Genomic DNA, 20460 nt, shown 5'->3' with positions numbered 1-20460 from the left:
TACATGGCTTTAGCAGGTATACTGCTTCCACTGGTCTAGAAAACATCTGTTTTCTCCAAGTAAATCAGAAACCCACTTTGGTTTTCTTCTTATCTTGGTAGGCTGCTCAATATGACACTATCAGGTAACTAATGCATTAGTTCCTGGGAGATACTGATTTTTAGGAACTCACATTCATGTAAGCCTTCACAGAATGACAAGTATTCATTTCCATTTTACTAGTCTAGTATATATTTTACAGCCGCCTCTGTCAATAGCAGAGGCCTCGGCAACCCCATTTTGATACTACTTAGCTGGGTAATCTGGAAAGTCACCTATATTCTCTGGACCTCCAGTTCCTTACTTGGACAGTAAGGGCTGAACTAAACTTTCATTTTTCCTCCCCAGGTCTAATACTTATTTTATCTCCCTTTTAATAAGAAACTCAAAAACATGACCACTGGGCACAATGACTAGTGTGCCTTCCCAAACAGTACAGTATCTCAATCCAGACTCAAAACCCATGAGCAGCCTGTAAGCTTACCACTCAACCTTGTTTTCCTTCTGCCAGCTGCATGTTGACCTGAGGGACCAACTAGGAGTCTTCTCTCTGAAAGGGTGGCCCACCACCTCCTACATCTACATCACAGAGGAAAACAAACCACATGCAAAAGGTAGGTAGGGGGAGTATAGCTTCTAGAGGGCAATGGGTTTCAGAAGCTGTTTTGTTAGGAAACTGATGAGGATCCAGCCAGAGTAGGAGGCCCAGTCTCCTCATAAATAGCCTCTGCAGGTAAGGCTCATTCCCACACTAGAGCTGCCCTCTCTTGAGTCCGGATCTTTATGGTTACCTCTTCCTTTAAACTGGTTCTAAATTTCATGTCTCTCTCTCATCTTGGCAGCAAAGAAAGCTCACACGGCCTCCCTGGTGGTTCTTCCTGGAGACACAGCTGGATTTGATGTCATTTTCCAGTCCCAAAGTGTTGGGAGAATGACAGGCATCATCCACTTGTCAGTGATCAACAATCAGTATGAGGAGACGAACATCCACATGGTGGGAGAGGGTTATGAGGATGACATCACCTTGGGCAACATCCATGGGCTGCTGGTTTCCAGCAGCCATGAAGCCCCAGAGATCTCTGAGGTCATTGAGGAAAATACTATGGAAGACTTGATAACAGGTGAAAAAAACAGCCATGAGCTATTAACAACTGTTGGCTCAGGTTATTTTATTTTATTTTATTTTTGTTTTAATTTTTTAAATTGTTTTATTTATTTTTGAGCATGAGGGTGTGAGCAGGGTAGAGACAGAGAGAAAGGGGAACAGAAGATCTGAAGCGGGCTCTGTGCTGACAGCCGCAAACCCAATGCAAGGCTCAAACACACAAACTGTGAGGTCATGACCCAAGCCAAACTGAGCCACCCAGTCACCATGGCTTAAATAACAGGCCAGCCAGCTTCCTGGGGATTTAGGAAAGCATCTTCTCCTTGTTACTGTATGTTCCTTCATTCCTGGCTCAGACAATGCCTTCAGTCACGTGTTCCCTCGAGGAATATTTACTGAGCATCAGCATGCATGTACCAGGCACTGTGCTGAGCCCTGCAGTTCCAAAGAGTAGTATAAGAGTCTCAGGGACTTATAGTTTTAGCTAATTCCAGTTTAGCTGAAAAGTGAAATTCAAAATTCAAATTCCAGATTAGCTATGTGAGCACATATCTCTCTGTAGTTGTCCCTGTTCATATCTCTCAGCTGGCTCCTATTGGCGTGGTCTGCTTCATGGGACCCATGTATCCCAGATATTCCAAGAGAAGTCATGGGCTTGTATAATTAAAGAAGGTGTAGATTTGTGCCACGTCTAGAACATCATTCTCAGTAGCCTCACTACTCAGTGCGCTTTCTGAGAACCAACAGCATCAGCAGCACCTGGGAGCTTGTTAGAAGCAGACACCACCCCAGCATTTCAGGCCTACTGAAGCAGAATCTGCATTATAGCGAGATCCCTAGGTGACTTCTGTATACACTGTATACACTAAAGCTCAGACATGCTTCCCCACTGTCTGTCAAGCACTGCAGCTTCTTTTGGCTGACTATATTCTTTGGGGTAGGAGAAAATTTATTTCATCATTATTATCAAAATGCATTTGTTAGGCAACCTAATTGTGTGGCTAGTTGGTATGAAGTGAGTTATAAACACATGCTCATAGTTTTTCTAGGAGCTTGATTATAATCCTGGAATGTAGCATTGGACAGTCTCTACAACATGGCTTAAAATCAGTACTCCTCTTTATGTGGCGTTCCACCCCTCTGTGTGGCTACGAGGTGACATCTCTCTTGTCAGGGGTCAAGCAGGAGCCAGCAGCGAACCCTGGCTCAGAAATCAGATTTCATAATTATGATAGGGTTACCACATTTAGAAAATCAGAATATAGGAGTCCCTCTTAAATTTTAATTTCAGATAAATGAGTAATTTTTTTATTTGTGTGTCTGAAAATATTGTATGGGACATAGCAATACTAAAAATTACTCATCATTTATCTATGGTTCAAGTTTAACAAGGGCTTTTATATTATATCCTATTTTAACCCTTAATAGTATTGTTTCAGCAAATAAATGGAGTTGGGGACCTATATTTTCTCTTGAAGGTGAGAGCCAAGGTGGGTGGGTGGGTGGGTGGATGATGGATGGATGGATGGATGGACGGACAGGTGGACAGACGGACAGGTAGATGGACTAATAGATTTCCCAAGGAGGGAAAGTTTATGCTATGTGACTCCAACTTTTCCAGGATAATCATCTGCGGTGGGGGTGGAATGCATGAGGGTAAAGCACCATGTCTTTCAAGTGTTGCCTCCTCAGGAAAGCGAGCCCCGGGGAGGCTAGGGAAGACTCACAGACCTTCTGTTTCTGTCCATAGCTGCTCTGGTGGACCACATCCAGTTTGGGGACTGCCACATCGGAAACAGCTATAATGTGAGCTTCACAGTGACTAATCACAGCCAAGCGAATGTCATACGGTTTGAATGGCCCCTTTTAGCTACAGTTTGCTTTTCCCCACAGGTAAGTGAAAGCCAACTGCTGTTTTCTGGACTCCCTTAGGTGTGAGCCAAACCCAATTTGACTGTCAGTCTATCTTCATGAACGTGTGGGATGAGATGGATGGCTCTCAAGCTGAGAAACAGCCCAGGAACCATCCGTTACTCAGACCAGGTACCAGAGGACACAGTCCGTGTCCCCTCTGGTCTAAGAACAGAGAACGAGGTCTGATGAGACTGTCGCTAGGCTGAAGTTGAGGAATTCCATGCAAGTCTCTATGGATGAAATAGGTCCCAGAGTCGATAGGGATAGGGGCTAGGGTCTTCCTATCACAGATTGTAGACCTGTGTCTCCGAAGGTATATGTTCGTTAGAGCATTAGGCCTGCCAAAGTGGCTCACTGAAAGCTAAGATGGGGGTAGTGGGTTCTGTGGACAACTGAGATATAGCACATTTGCAAATTACATCTTTCTGTTTCTCACTCAGCATACTAAAATCTAGTTAACTTTATTTTACCTGGAATCCCTTTCAGCATCTCACAGCACACATTTTATGAGTTGCTGGCCAAGGCTCAAAGTCACACAAGGCCTAAGACAATGTGGTAGCAGATCCTAGCCTCTGGCTACCTGATGCTTTTCATAGACAGTTTGCTGCTGAGTTCCCAGGACAATTCATATACCCAGATATATCCACTGCCTTCTGCCCAGTTTCAGTCACCAAGGCTATTCAAGCATAGATCTCTAGGGGGATAGAGCAAGGAAAGTTGGGGACCCTACTTTGTCACCTTTAAATCTTTGAGTGCCATCAGGAAGTTTTGCTTCCTAGAGGGATGTAAAGTGTCAGTTAAAGTAGACAGAGATAAGCTTCAGACAGTCCATTTATATACACCCACCCCCCCCACACACACACATGCATATACCCCTCACCACACACACACACACACACACACACACACACACACACACACATTTGTGGCCTGGGGAATACTAAGTTTTATTCACCCTTCACTTTCCAGAGGAAGGAGAGATATTTTTATCTGTCAGAAACATGATAGGACTATTATATATATATATATATATATATATATATATATATACACGTGTGTGTTTGTATATGATAAATCATAAATTATTTTATGCCTTAAACCAAACTAGATTTCCCATTTATCTGGTATACTTCAGGGAATCTCAGCCTTCTGGTTTTAGGACTTCTTTACCTTATTAAACATTATTAAGGAACCCCAAAAAGCTGTTTTTTATGTGACTTATGTCTATTGACATTTACCACATTAGAAATTAAAACTGAGAGGGGGCGCCTGGGTGGCTCAGTCGATCGAGCGTCTGACTTCGGCTCGGGTCATGATTTCTTGGTTCGTAAGTTCGAGCCTCGCATCGGGCTCTATGCTGACAGCTCAGAGCCTGGAGCCTGCTTCGGATTCTGTGTCTACCTGTCTCTCTCTGCCCCTCTCCTGCTCATGCTCTGTCTCTCTCAAAAATGAATAAACTTAAAAAAAATTTTTTTAAGAAATTAAAACTGAGAATATCTAAAAACATGTATTTATTCATTTTTAAATAATAAACCCTTTAATGTTAATATAAATATCATATTTTAATGAAAATAGCTATATTTTTCAAAATAAAAAATGAGTAAGAAGAGTGGCATTATTCTGCAGTTTTATAAATGTCTTTAATATCTGGCTTAATAGAAGATAGCTAGATTCTACTATTTGCTTCTCCATTTGATCTGTTTCAATATCATATGTCATGTAATCTCTGTAAAGCTCCATTGTGTACTCATGAGAAAATAAGAATAAAAAAGTCAAATAACATCTTAGTATTATGATGGATGAAAGTAGATCTGACCTTGTGAACTCCTGAAAGGGTCTTGGGGATCCCAAGGGTCACCAGACCACATTCTGAGAACTGCTAATGTACTGTGTACATTGGTCTATAATTCATATAGGTCATATTGATGAAGAAGCACAGGTAGTTAAGAATGTGGTACCTGGAGCCATATTGTCTGGGTCTGAATCCAGCTCTTCCAATATTCATGGTATGGCCACGAGCCAGTTACAAGTTTCCTTGCCTGTAAAATAGGAGTAATAGCTGTACATCTCACAGTGTTGTTGAATGGATTAGAACTGTGTAAAGGTTTAGAACAGTGCCTGAGGCAAGGAACAGTTTAATAAATATTAGCTGCTTTTACTATCATATTTCTATCTAAGAATCTCTTGTAGATATTTAAGACAATCTACACATACAGGTGTGAATGCTGCATTTTTTGCCAAGATTTTTGGCTCTACCCCTTCTCTGGAACGTCACCATCAAGTATAAAAAGTCCTCAAGCTCAGATTCCCAAAAATACTAATATCGGGCTCTTCCGCAGATCGGCCACCTTCACCCTGGGTGTGCTAAGGACATAGTAGTGACCATGAAGTCCGAAGTGCCCATCAATCTGAAGAAGATGGGGGTCAAGTGCAAGCTCTCCAGGATCATGTTTCAGCTCCCTGCAGACCAGGTCCCTGATTGGGATGACCGCATGCGCACAGTCAAGTGGGTGGATGTGCTCAGAAACACACCCGGTTCTTTCGCTGCAAAACGAAAGGTGAGTGGGGACATCAGGTACAAATCTGACCAGGCCTGCCGTGGCTGGTGGTGCCTGCTGCTCTCCGGTTCAGTGTCTCATCATTTCCTTCCTTCATGGAACAAAAAAAAAAAAAAAGTTTGTTTCCCATTCTACATGACCTTGATTTGACCTTGATTTCAGAAGTGACAAACTGAACTGGCAAGCATGCCACCTGCCAGCCATGCAGCCCACACATCTTGACCCAAACCGCTTTAGTTTAAGTCTGGATGCCTCATGGAGCAAGTTCTCTCACCATCAATAGCATCATGGTTAGACTTTCAGCTATTCCCTTTTTCTGTCTGTGTCCGGAATTTGATTAGTTATAATCTTTGGTTCATGACAGAATCTCATCTTTGGTCCATGCGTGTCCCTCTTTCAACTAGTCTTTGGCTGGTTTCTTTTAATAATGTAATAAACAGAGATGAACTCACACTCAGTGTAGGAAGTAGAACATGAATTACCTGTGTGCTTCTCACCCATTCCATCCCCCTGCCTCCCTCTTAGACATAATCACGATCCTGAATCTTGTTTACTCATTCCCTTGATTTTTAGTTTTTCTTTCTTTTTCAACCTATACATTCTATTTTTTAAATATCATTTATTGTCAGATTGGCTTCCATACAACACCCAGTGCTCATTCTAAAAGGCATACCGTTTTGTTGTAGTTTCTAACCTTTAGTTTTTAAAAAACGGTTACTGCCTGTGATCCATATTGTTTCATGTGGCTATAGTGTACCCATTTCACTGCTATATAAAATTTCATTATTACTTATCATCCATTCTTCTTTTGAAAATTATTTGGTGTTTTCCATTGTGTACAGTGTTGCTGTGAACATTATTATTCATGTCAAATGGTATTCAATTGCAAAAGTTTATATTCCTAGAAGTGGAATTGCTGAGTCATAAGATATGTGAACTTCAGCTTTCCAAGATAATGCCTGTGTTTTCCAAAGTCACTGTACCTATGCACACTCCTATTGGCAGAGGGATCTTACTGATCCACATTCTCTACACAACTTGGCATTGCCAGACTTCGTGATTTTTTTCACTTAAATGAATGGGAAATGGTCTAATTTGGGATCTACTTTGCATTTCCCTAACCACTGGTAAAGATGAATATGAATGACTTCATGGCCTTACTAGTCATCTCTTATATGCCTTTTGCCTAGTTTTCAATTATGATGCCTGTTCTTTGTATGAGTTACTTTATTTTTGATAAAGTTTACTATTCCTTCCTATTATTTGACTCCAAATGTCCTCACCAAATTTATAGCATATCTTTTCACTTTCTTTGATGTATCTTTTGATGAACAAAAAATATTCTTATTTTTAATATAGCAAAATTTATTAATCTCATCTTTTACATATTTTGTGTGTGTGTGTGTCTTCTTTTTAAAACTCTTCTCTACCAGGGAAGAAAAATATTCTTTTTTTTTTTTTTTTTTTTTGGTTTAAGAATTTTGCTTTTTGTATTTAAGCTCTTGGCCCACCTGGATTTTATGTATGGTGTGAGGCAAAGATCCAATTTAATGGTTTTCCATGACCTGACCAAATCCCTTTTTTGTTTAGCCCTTCTGTTTCCTAGTGATCTGCCATGACTCCCTTATCATCTAAATTTCATATATGCCTGGTATGTTTCTTGTCTCAGTATTCTACTTCATTGTCAATTTGTCTATCCCTATGCCAGTTTTACCTTGCCTTAATTTCCATAGCTTCATAATCAGTCCTGATATTTCCAAGGGAAGTCCCTCTCCCATACTGTTTTGTTCTGAAGTATTTTCATTATTCTTGGTCCCTTATTTTTCTATCTAATTTTGGAATCCACTTACCAACTTCTGTGGAAACCCTGATTGAAACTTGATTGGAATTGGATTGTATCTGTAAGTCCATTTAGGAAGGATTAACAATTTTACAATATTAATTCGTCCTTTCTATTAGTGAGTTTTATCTGTACATTTATTTAGGTCTTTTTTAACTTTTTTTTTTTTTTTTACTACCATTTAGTTCTTTAATACTATTAGGACTCCTCAGGTTTTTTATTTTTTCTTGAGTCAATTTTATTAAGTTATTTTTCTATGAATTTGCCCTTCAACTAAGTTTTCATATGTATTTTCATAAAGTTATTTATAATGTTTTCCTATCATCTGTTTAAATCTATAGGATCAGTGGTAGTGTCCTCTTTTTAATTTTTGATATCAGTTATTTTTATTTACTCATTTTTTTCTTGATCAATCGCCCTGAAGACTTTTTAAGTCATTCCACATAAACATCATTTGGCTTTATTAGTCCTCTCTGTTCTCAATTTATTTTCTATTTCATTAATATCTGTTCCTAATTTTATTATTTCCTTTCCTCTACCTTCTTTATAGTCCATCTAACCCCCAAACTAATATCTCTGTAGTCCTGATGCTCTTAGTAATTTGTTTCCTTTCCCATATAGGAGTCATTTTAGGTTTACCTTAATCATTTATTCTGGAACTGGAATCATTTATTCTGTAAGTTGGTGTTAATTTGCATGGGTAAAATACTGTTACCGCCTACCCCTTTATTCTTCTGAGTCAGCTAGCTCTGCCTTTGTTACAGGTGATAGAGACGGATCCTGAGCCTGTTCACTCAGTAGTAGAAGAAAACTACCGAGAACTGCATCTTCAGATCAGTGCCAATGTGAATTTTGCTTCATATCAATGCGAAACAAGCAATGTGCACTTTAAAGAAACACTGGTTTACCAGACCCGAGTGTTTGAGTGAGTCTTTGAAAGCCCCCCAGCACTCACAGAGAAGTTCTTTCATTTCATCATTTGCCTATTCCTTTATCAAATACTTAATCACTGTTTATGACAGCATATACCAGGCATCATAGCTATGTAGCATGCACCAGAGGAACTCTAGGGATGCAGTGAAACATTCAGATCCACAGAGCTATTAAAGTTCACACCTGAAATCAAGATATAGGCCAGGAAACACAGTCCACCAGGAGGGCAGCATCCGGCCATCAGCTTCAGTAGGGATGGTCCTTGAAGCAGTCCACACCACCACCCAGTAACCATTCTTTTCTCTCCAACTCCAGGTGACAATATCCACACTAGTGGGAATGGGTCCATCTTAGCTCAGAAGCCCCACAACCAACAGAAGCCAATACTCCTCATAAGCACCCCATAGGTATAGCTTCCATGATCCTTATAAGAGACATGCCCAATTACAAGAGTCACTACACTCACAGAACCCCAAAGCTATGGCTTCCCTCCAGGGAATCATAATTCCCTCCAGACCAGATGCAATTTACCCATTAGGGGTCATGTAACTCTAAACAATGTTGCCTAATAATACAGCTGATATTTCTCCTTTATCAGGTTTCCAGGGAAACAGCTAGAAAATTTATTCAAAGTCAAAATTGTCCTTAGAAGGAAAAGGGTTATGTTAACTCACATACAAGAATATAAGGATGTCATGGGTCCCCCTCTTAAAGAGCTCATGGGGGGAATGGGTGAAAATAGGTGGTTGCAATATGGTGTCCTGTGTATGCTGTGAGAGTACCTGAAGCAGATGGAATATCAGGGAATACTTCCCAGATGAAGCAGTGCCCATTCTACAGGATGATTAGGAGATAGCCAGGTGAGGAAGTGAGAAAAAGGGGCCTTCTAGACAGAGAAAGCAGCATATGCAAAGACAGAGAAAGACCATTCTTTGAGAATTACGAGCACAAAAATGTAAACCACTGACATTTCAACTTTGTAAAAATTGGTAATTAACTTGTTCAACTCAGTTTGCATTTGTTACACTTTAAGTTTTCAAATTATCATAGAACCAAAAGAAATAAGGGAGGAAGTGGTACCTTCTGTTGATAGCCATTTCACTTAAAGCTGGGGTTGGCAAACTATGGCCCGAGGACCAAATCCAACCAGCTGCCTATTGTTGTAAATAAAGTTTCTTTTGACCCACAGCCACATAAATTCATTTATGTGTTGTCTATGGCTGCTTTGGTACTACAACAGCAGAGTGAGTAGTTACTACAAACACCGATGGTATGCAAAGCCAAAAAACATATGCTGTGTTGCCCTTTGCAACAACAACAACAAAAAAGTTTGCCAACTCCAGTCTGAACTAAGAACTTTTTTATCAAGAGTATTCTGTACCACCAAGATTTCTCCACTTTATAAATATTGTCTTTAGGATAGTGGCCAGTGCTCATACTTTTACACAATAAACATAAGCCCCTGAGGTCAAAGCCCTTGACTTTGGGCATACCTGCACAGTCTACCTGGACCAAATAGTGGAGATCTGATCCTTACACCCTCCCCTAGACCTACACCCCCCTCCAAACTCAACTCCAACTACTTCACTAAAACTAGTAAGACATTTGTGTTTTCTTCTCTAACACAATCATTTTCCTGTATCAAGGCCTCATCCTTCTGCTGTGATTGTGATCAAGTTTAAAAATGATTCCAGAAAAAGCTTCTATTTCCTGGTTCTTGTCTTATATGCAGGGAAACTTGAGGCAAGAAAAGTCTCTACTCATTCAGAATTTGAGACAAGTCTCAGTCAATGAAGGAATCTCAGGCAGGGGTCAAATGGCTTCCGACCACAGGGACATTGTTTCCAGTGGGAGATGTTTCAGTAAGGGAGGGACTGGAATTTGCACCTAAAGAAAGTACTGTCATGGAAAACACATTTTGATTCCTCTCTTGTGGGAATTTTTCAGAATTATAGCAAACTCATGCTGAGAGCTCATTGCATAGGGTGCTGGTACTGTGCCAGATGATTTAAAGTGCTAAACATTTGAATATTTTTACTTTTAATAGTAAATAGTGTTTTAGAAGGAGATATAACTAGCACAGCAAATGCATGATGTCAGACAAAATGCTTAAAACTTGCCTTTTGAAGAAATGTTTAAGAAACACAGTGACAACTTAAAATAACAGTATAGATGATGTGTAGACAGGAAAAAAATCATCGACAGCACATTTCTCAAATCCATTCTCTGATCTATCTGCAGGCTTGAACTGACTAATTCAGGAAACGTGCAGCTGGAATTCAATTGGGTCTCAGAAGAGACTGCAAAGGCTGTCAGCTTTGCAATGCCAGATAACCAAGGTAAACACAATGATAGGAAAACTCCAGGGCTTGAACCGAGTCCCCAGTTAGTAGGAGAGCCTTGTTCATGGAGAAATGAGCACTGGTCCAACAGCTCCCTCAGTAGCCAAGGAGAAGCAGAGCAAATGTTTCATGGTGTCTGCAGAGCCAAACAGGCCTGAGAAACTCAAGAGCTGACCTCTGTCCTCCCGGAGCCTGGAGCCTAGAGCCTAGCCTTCCATTAGGCCAGCACCCCAGTCACTGACCCCTAGGAATCTTGTCTTTTAGGCCTTAACCTCTTGGGAGATTACAGACCCTTGCAGAAACTGATGAAAACTATGAACTTTCTCCCTGGAAAATACACACCCATACCGAATGTGATATATATGAAGCACTTGGAAAAAGACTCAACACTTGGTGGACAAAAATTCATTGCTGTTGTTGCAGTTTTGGAGATTCGCAGACCTTTCAAATGGGCCCCCAGATTGTGAACCCCTACTTTCAAACAATGATTCTCCAAAAAATTATATTCACAGCCCGTTATTCTTGAGGCAGAAGACCCACAGACCTCTCTTTGGCCCACCCCCTGAGCCAAAAGGAAACAACTTTGAAAAATTGATAGAATTAATAGAAGTATTTTTCATGAGTCTCCTGTGAGAGATATGAGCCAATCCCTTACGCTTAGTGCCCAAAGCTAAGTATTTCTGGTGGAAGAGGTGAGCCCACAGAGGGACCTGTGAGTGGGCTGCCTTCCACCTGCCCTCCCACTGCAAATAGAGAATATCATTGGCTCTCTGTTTTGCCCCCAGGTTCTTCTCAAAAAGACCAAATTAGCCAGGGCACGCTGCACACGGTCAGTACTCTGGACAGCGCCACGGACCACTGGAATGAAGTTCCCCCCACGCCCTTCTCTGTGGAGCCTGCCTCAGGCATTGTGCCTGTGGGCAAAACTCAGAAGCTCAAAGTGAAATTCTCCCCGCTGGAAGTTGGAGACTTCGAGAGCATTCTCTTCTGCCAGTAAGAAGATGTGCTCTCCAGAGCAAAACTCCACATCTCCTACCCTCTCTTCTGTCCCAGCACCACCACCATTCTTTCCAGCCCTGGGCCCCTCCATAGCCCCCTGATTGTCACATTTCCCATTGGGAAGATTCAGAAAGGCCAGGATTTAGAAGATAAGGAGAATTTTTTCTTTTGTATTACTCACCAACACTCTCTAGACTCTTCCTCCTGCCTATTACGCCCTTCCCAGCCACACACAGGATTCCACTGAGCAACAGAATGGCTGACAGACAGGTAGGTTCCAGTCCTTGGGCAAATATGAACTTAGGAAAACTTTCTTATACCTTTTCTGAGACTTGGTCTCCTCATATGTAAAATGGAAATAACAATACCCACCTTGTACAGTCATCATGAACATTAAGTGAGTTAAATCAAGTGAAGACTTAGAACAGTACCTGGCACATAATAAGCACAATAAACATTACATAGCCATGGTGGTGGACCTGATACATAGGTGAGGAATAGAAGGGGCCCAGACCCAATTCAAGAAATCCAATCCAATAACATTTAGCAAGTCCATGATGTGTTAACCACTCCCATGAAAGATCCATACAGAACACTTACCTTACAGAGGAATTGTGTAAAACATGGTATGGGGTGGCAGAGACCTATGTGAGCCATAAAAGCCTTGTGGAGCCCCTGCAATTACACTGCAGGGACCCGTCACACACCTGGGCCTAAGCTTGGTGCTGGGACTAGAGGTCTACTTACATCCAGTTCACTTTCTCCAGGGAGCTCAGGATACTCGTTTAGAATTTCTGTGTCAGTTTTCATACCCCACTAGATGCCTGTGAGAGGGCCCAGAGGGCAAGACTCTGTGCTCATTTTATAGCAGGGAAAATTTCTCACCACTGCTGGAGGGAATAACTTGGGGCCATACTTAGATACAGAGAAAGAACCAGAATTCATCCTCCTCATACTCAGCCCATTCATGCATTCATCCACTCAACAGTTCATGAATGAACACTTACTATGTATCATGCGCTATTCAAGGCATTTATATTATGTTGTTGACCAGGATAGACCCAGTCTCTGCTTTCATGGAGCTCACATTCTGGTGGATATAATATTCATTTCCAACCAACTAAGGAAGTGGTGATTCATCTAAAAATAAATAAGAATAATCTTATCCTTACAGGATTCCCAACCTGCCACCTGGAGAGCAAGGCCCAGTCCTATCAGCAAAAGGGCGGAGCCTTTTGCCCTTCTGCCATTTTGACCTAAAACACTCAGACTACATCAGTGGTCATCGGCGCAACCCAGATCTCCGAGGACCTTCTGGTGTGGCTCTAGATTCAAACACCCGGGTGATTGAGTTCACCAGCGTGGGCATAGGAGGGAAGAATATCCGGTAAGTTGCTTATGGTTTGCATTGGTTCTTATCAGTGAGTTCTTCTAAAGAACTTAGAGGAAGAATTCAGAGAAGTCAGTGAGGCTAATTCCTAGAAGCAGGTTTGAAATATTGGGGTTGGACTTTAGAGAAGTCCATAGTAAGGAAGTCTATAGTAAGGAAGCTGAATTTTGTCTCCTTAGTTTTGACACTGGGGAAATATGGGAGACATAAAAATGTAATCCCTGACCCCCACCTTAACCACAGAGGGTCGGTCATTGGGACAGAAGGGCCCTGGATGTCATTATTCCAAAGTCCAGAACTCTAGCCATAGTTTGCCCCTCCCCCCCGCCAAATGAAGTGCAGTTTTCATTTCTGTGGTAATAGAGTATGCAGACAAGTCCTGATTCCTAGATAGGGGGACTGTGCTAGGGAAGGTCCTAAGAAAGTTTCTCTAATTCTTCAACCCCCATTTCACTCTCTGCTGTCAATTCTTCCCCCTCGGCCAGGACTTTTACAATCCTGAACCCAACTAATAGCACCTACTCCTTCTCTTGGATCTCTGAAGAAACTGAAAGTCTCCAGAACCCTCCAGCCTTCACATGCCTTACAGAGAAGGGCTTCATCCACCCTGAAAAGAAAGCGGAGGTATGTGTGTGTGTGTGTGTGTGTGTGTGTGTGTGTATGTGTGTGTGTGTGTGAGAGAGAGAGAGAGAGACAGAGAGACAGAGAGAGAGAGAGAGAGAGAGAGAGAGAGAGAGAGAGAATCAGGACCACTTGACTCAGGGCATTGATCATCTTCTCCCCTTCTGCATAGCAAGTGTGCTGTAGACCATAGAGTGAGGGAGGACAGCCTAAGGGTGCATCAATCAACAAGTATTTCTTGAGTGGCATATATGTTAGGCAATCCTCATGAACAAGACAGAACTGAGCTCTCTTGGGTGGCTGTAGAGAAGTGAAAAGTTCTAGTATTTGCAGTTTTAAAAAACTGAAATTATTAAGCAGGAAAGAGGAGCTGGATACTAATACCTGCAGACTGTAGGACTCATAGATTACTCTCTGAAGACTTATTTTTTCCCGAGGGACTAACAGCAGTAAAAGGATACAGATGTATTTTTACTTGGTCGGGCCAAAGGGTAAAACAGAAAAGTGAGTCATGTCCCACAGTGTAGTCCTCGTGTTTACACAGTGGTACAGGGTACAGAGTCATACCTAAAAAAATGTGATCTCACTGGCCAAAACAGATCTATGGGCCTGTATCCTGTAAGTTCTGCAGAGAATCTTGGAGGCAGAAATAAATTCATGAAACAGAAATCATGCATTCAAATGCTTTCAGGGAGGTCACACAAATGAATGGAGCAAGCCAAGGGGACAATGATAGGGACTGCTGAGCACCAGCACCAGCTGGCGATAGTGCTTCTCTGTCAGATGACCACCACACAGACAAGTTGCCAGTGTTGCCAGTTCTCCCAAACTTTTTGCGAAAAGCCAAAATTCCATATTTCTATTGAAATCTCTCTATTTTTACATGTCAAACAAAGACATGGTGTGAAATATGGCAGCACAGCCATCAGAGGCTCTGATCGGGCTGGACCTCCTTAGGAGGACCTGTGGCAGGGCAAAAAGACATTGATATTGCTGGAACGGCCAAAATCACATGCCTTCACAGTAGAAAGGTAGACAGTAGAAAGGTGGAGATGACCTGGTAATGCCAACCATTGTAACCCCAGCACCAGTAAGCCTCCAATGGCATGTGGAGTATGCAAACAGAAATGTCTTTACCACTCTTTTCCAAATGGTCTTCTTAGATTGTCTTCCAGTTCACGCCTTTCCATCTGGACATCACAGAAGCCTTCTGGACTTTCTTAATCCCTGAACACAACATCACAGTCCCTTTCCTTCTGGTAGGCAAAGCCACCGACCCTCTCATCAATCTGGACAAGTCACATCTCAACTTCAGTTGTCTCCTCATTGGTAAGGCTGCCCTGTTGGTTTATGTTTAGACTTGGCATGACCTCTCAGGGGAAGGGGTAGGACTGACCCCACAATGAGCTCTGGGAGCAGACTTGGGTGGGGAACTTTTTCTGGTACCTTCCAGAAGCATGTCAGAGGTCTTCTATCACTATTCACAAAGCCGTAAATTATTTGTCTTTCAATCTGATTTCCATCAGGTATCTTCTAAACCCACACGTTAATAACCTAAGGAAATTTAGGAGACTTGCTACAAATCACACTTGTTAGATTCCTTGAAGGCCTGGAGTGCCTATGTTCATTTCCAGAGGCTCATGTTATCCCCATCTTACTTGTATGTGCCTCAGAGCATGGGCTGTATTTGTATGCCTCTCAGTATGAGTCACAGTGGTCAGATTTCTCTGCCATCCTTTCATGCATTCATTCAGCTCAACAAAATATTACTAAGCCCCTTGTGTGACCCAGGCACTCTCTTGTGAGCTGAGAATGCCATGGATAAAGCCACAGTCCCCACCCTCATGGTGGTTACATTCTAGTAATAGGAAGTAGACTACCAAAAAAGAAAAGATACAGCATGTCTATGTTAATAAGTATTGTAAAGAAAAATAAAGCAGGGTATGGAGGACAAAGAATGCCAGTAGGCAATGGGGAAGTAACATTTGATCAGAGACCTGAAGGAAATAAAGGAAGTGATTGCCAGGTCCCTTATCACATGGATGTGGGGTGTGTGTGTGTGTGTGTGTGTGTGTAAAATATAACTAAAGCCAGAATATATTTTAGTAACTCATTAGATTTTTATATTTAGACAAGTAATATTCTTGTAATAAGTCAATAATTCTGTTATATAAGGAAATTTTTAATGTCTCTCCATCCATCCTTTCCATCAAAGGAAACCACATTAACAGTTTTTTTATGTAATACTTCCATACATTTCTTATACTGATAAATATAAGTAGGTGGGAGGAGTATGGTGTTTTGGAAGGTTTTGAACAAATAAGTGGGCAAGTTAGCATAAGAATAATAACAGCAGTCTTAACTATATAGAAGACACACTGATGTTCACCAGAGGGGAGGAGGGTAGAGGGATGACGATGAAATAGGTAGTGGGGATTAAGGAGTACACTTGTGATGGGCACCAGGTGATGTATGGAAGTGTTGAATCACCATATTGTACACGACTCTAATATAACACTGTATGTTAAATAACTGGAATTAAAAAATAATAGAATAGAATAAACAAATAAGTTCAGCAAGACAAACAGAATTTGATCTAGGAATGTAACAGTGGTGCATTTTAGTATGATTATATCAACAGATTAAAGAACAACCATGTAATGAATGATATGAATGTACACTAAAAAGTGATTGCTAAAATTTATCAGACATTCTCAACAGAAATTTTAACAGTAAGATAGGAATAGAGGGAAAAACTTAAATAAAGAAGACTAACCAAAATTAAGAAGCAAATATTATCTTGTAATAAACTACTAAAACTGCTGCAGTTAAAATCAGGAATTAGGAAAAGATGCTTGTTATTATTGAATACTTTCTTAGTGGTTTAGCAAATACAATAAAACAAGAAAATTCAGTAATTGGCATAAGCAGTAGGGGAAAAGAGACAAAACTATCTCATTTGCTGTTGCTGGTGACCTCATACATAGAAAACCTCAAGAGGCTCAAGAGAAAAGCAAAACAAACCACTAGAATCAACAAGATAATTTAGTAAGTGACTGGATGCAAGACAATTATGTAAAAATCAATAGTTTCTCTTTCTTTTAGCAATAAGCACCTAGAAACAGAAACAAAAAAAATCCATTCAATATTGACAAAACCTATATAATATCTAAGGATAAATGTAACAAGAAAAGCACAGGATCTATATGAATAAAACTATAAAATCTTATTAAAATGCTCCCAAAACAAGATTTGAACATTTACCAGTTCTCTCAAAATTAAATGCAAATGCAATCACGTTCCAAGCAGAGTCCCAACTGGTATTGCCAGATAAAATACAGGATGCACAGTCAATTTTGAATTTCAGATAACAATGAGTAAGTTTTTTTTATGTCAGGATAAGTATGTCCCATGCAATATTTGGGACATACTTATACTAAAAAATATATGTATACTTACTAAATCTGGCAACCTTAATCCCAAAAGGATTGGGGGTGGGGAGATATTGGATAAAACGATTCTAAAGTTTATGTGGAAAAAAACAAATGTTGTACAATAGTCAAGGAAAGTAAGAAAAGGCAAGATAGTGACAGAAAATGTATTAGGGCCCTGTCAGGACCCTCGTGACATTCCTGAGCTCTGATGCAAAAGAGTTCAATGCAGGGACTATTTACAAAGATTGGGACTGAGTTAAGGGGCCTACTAGGGACTAGGGACGGCGAGGCCCTCATTGACAAAACTAGGAAGGCATTGGGTGCAAAGGAACAAGGAGAGAAAATAGTATCATCAGAATCACCTAGGACAGCTGTGACCAAGGCAGAGGAGCCACCTAGCAGCAGCAGGCAATTGATAGAGTAAAGTTCTAGAAGGAAGAAGTGGAATCCTCCTGGGTAGGAAGGTCACTTGTAGAACAGAAGGAAGGAAGAGAGGTGGTCAAAGACTGAAGAGCTTGGGAAAAGAGAGAAAAGAAGTTGAAGGATTTCTTCTAAGGAGGTTTCCTCTTGCCTGAGGAGCAGTATCTGCCCAGATACTTTAGGAGCAGGTATGAGGTCTTCACTGAGGGCTGATGTTTCCTCCTCAGGCAGAGAAGCCAGGGAGACCGTGCATATCATCAACAAGGAGGAGCAGGGGTTCCATTTTGCCTTCCAAGACAACTCCCGATATTCTGAAGGTTTCAGCAACAACCTGGTCATATGTCCCATGGAAGGTTGGATCCCACCACTGTCCAGGTAAAGAAAAGGTTCCCCAGGACTACACCCTCCCAAGGTAGTAGGGGTTCCAGGCCTGCCAGGAGGATAAGTTTTCCTCAGAGTGCTGCTGCATGTCGAGATTAATGTTAACAATCCCATCTCTGTCCTACTATTTCTCATTGTTCATTTTCCTGATAAATTGTAAAGCCCTGAGAACTTTAAGCCCTTTTTCTCAATATTTTCTCTCATGCTTATATTCTTTTCCTTGATATCTACTATATTTGTGAACTCATAAGGCAGTGCCCTACCGTGTCTGGCAAACCTTCAAAACTCATCATAATTTGAGGTGGTGATACTCTTTCCTCATAGTGTGTGCCAATCCACTGGGCTCATATTCTTTAGCAGGTTTTAGCAGGTTGGCCTAGTCAGCTAATCTGCTGTCTTCTTCCCCAACCAGGTTCCCAATTGATATTTTCTTCACACCAAAGCAGGAAGGAGATGTGAACTTTAATTTGATCTGCAATGTGAAAAAGAAAGCCCACCCTCTGACCTTAAATGTCAAGGCTGAGGGCTACAGTATGAATGCAGAGGTCAAATGCAAGGACAGGACTGGCTTGATTACTCCCCTGACTCCCAACCAGACTACCATTATCAACTTCTATGAGGTAAGAGTGTGAGAGAGCACTGATATGTCTCTCTCTCTCTCTCTCTCATTCTCTCTCTCTCTCTCTGTTTCTATCTGTGTGTGTGTGTGTGTGTGTGTGTGTGTGTGTGTCCACCCAAACTGGGAATGGCAGTATAAGTGAATGTTAGCTGAATCTCACTGTTTCAAATGCCAGACAGACCAGGAGAACAGAAACATGCCAGGAGCAGCTCCATCCTCCAAATATATATAGTCTTAATGTGAAAACATTTCTTGTTTTATTTTTCAGGGGTAGAGAGATGGTAGGGAAGGAAACAATGCTTGTATTAAACATACAGGAAGGATGTTTGATTACCGAGGGAGGTCTAAGAATTAAATTGCTATCGTACTCTTCAGGTATGAGAGGCCCCCAACACTTCATAGCTCTGGCTGGAATACTTGACCATATTAAGCTAAGGATACTCAACTCACTAACATCGTCTGCCATCCCTATTTCCCAAAGGATATTTTCCCCCAACGTGTTATGTATCCTGACCTGAAAGAATAGAACCATGGTTTGCATTTATTCCATATACTACTCTGTTCTCTGTCTCTCAGGTGGAGTTGAATGAATGTGTTCAGTGTGAACTCAGCTTTATCAACACTGGCAAGTTCAGCTTCAGCTTCCAGGCACAGCTATCTGGCCCCAAAGCCCTGCTGCAGTACTTGGACTTTTCACCCATTGATGGCAGTGTGGATGTGGGGCAGAGTGTGCACGCCACCTTGTCTTTCCAACCACTTAAGAAGTGTGTCTTGAAGGGCCTGGAACTCAGAATCAAGGTGAGACCATTTAATATTGCCAGACACTGAAAGCACTCACAGCACTGTCTTGAAGGATTAATTCTCCTGTGTGCTCCTTGTCTTCTCCACTCTGCCAGAAGCTCCTGGAGAGCGGTTGTGTTGGAGATAATCCCATAATCTCTAGTATAAAGGCCTCATTCACAGTTGAGGTGCCTGGTGAGTGGCAGTTGAAAAGCGGTTCACCATCCATGCACTAGAATACCATGCAGCCATTAAAATAAATAAGGGAGACAGATGGGAGATGGAAAGGAAGCAAGAGAGACAAAATGTGTATAACATTTTCCAAGATAAGCTATTGAATGAAAAACCAAGGAATTGTGATGTCCACAGTAATGGCTGTGTCCTATGGTGTTCTTCCACAGTGATGAGAACACTGGCAAAAAAAAAAAAAAAAACCCAAACAGCAAAATCAACTTTTTTAGAACTCTCAAAATCAACCAAAGGCTTGCAACAATCCTAGGAGCATTTATTCAAGAAAAATAGCTGTACTGTGTATATATGCCACATTTCTTTAGTTATTCATCCATCGAAGGACAATTAGGTGTTTCCACATCTTGACTACTATGAATAGTGCTACACCGAACATGAACATTAACAAGTGTTAATATCTCTTCAAAATTCTGATTTAAATTCTTTTGGATAGCACAACCAAACAAAGACACCACAAGAAAACTACAGGCCAATATCCCAAATGAACATAGGTGTAAAAATCCTCAATAAAATACCAGTAAACCAAATCCAACAATACACTGAAAGGATCATACACTACGATCAAGTGGGACTTATCCCTCAGAGCAAGGGTGGTTCAACATACAAAAATCAATTAATGTTATATCCGACATTAACAGAATAAAAGATAAAAGTCACATGAGCATCTCAATAGAAGTGGCAAAAAGCATTTGACAAAATTCATGACCAAAAACTCCCAACAAACTAGGATTAGAAGGAAAGTACCCCGACATAATAAAGGCCATATATGAAAAGCTCACAGCTACCATCATATTCATCAGTGAAAAGCTAAAAGCTCTTCCTCTAAGATCAGGAAC

At 41.1% G+C, this 20460-nt stretch overlaps 1 protein-coding gene across 1 annotated transcript in view; it reads left to right on the top strand.

Moving 5' to 3' along the window:
• LOC125917342 (hydrocephalus-inducing protein homolog) overlaps positions 1–20460 on the top strand; it is a gene marked incomplete at its 5' end in the record, with an annotated part of 107951 nt that overhangs the window by 65062 nt on the left and 22429 nt on the right. The window contains 13 exons of the mRNA XM_049623571.1: positions 551–653; positions 882–1160; positions 2895–3037; positions 5398–5616; positions 8221–8381; positions 10631–10728; positions 11517–11724; positions 12905–13117; positions 13606–13744; positions 14905–15070; positions 17823–17970; positions 18389–18596; positions 19172–19393. Of these exons, the coding sequence (XP_049479528.1) occupies positions 551–653; positions 882–1160; positions 2895–3037; positions 5398–5616; positions 8221–8381; positions 10631–10728; positions 11517–11724; positions 12905–13117; positions 13606–13744; positions 14905–15070; positions 17823–17970; positions 18389–18596; positions 19172–19393 (2307 nt within the window). The remainder of the gene's footprint in view (positions 1–550; positions 654–881; positions 1161–2894; positions 3038–5397; positions 5617–8220; positions 8382–10630; positions 10729–11516; positions 11725–12904; positions 13118–13605; positions 13745–14904; positions 15071–17822; positions 17971–18388; positions 18597–19171; positions 19394–20460) is intronic.

The sequence above is a fragment of the Panthera uncia genome, unplaced genomic scaffold, assembly GCF_023721935.1.
Source record: "Panthera uncia isolate 11264 unplaced genomic scaffold, Puncia_PCG_1.0 HiC_scaffold_173, whole genome shotgun sequence".
NCBI lineage: Eukaryota > Metazoa > Chordata > Mammalia > Carnivora > Felidae > Panthera > Panthera uncia.
This window is presented reverse-complemented; position numbering and strand designations above follow the sequence as displayed.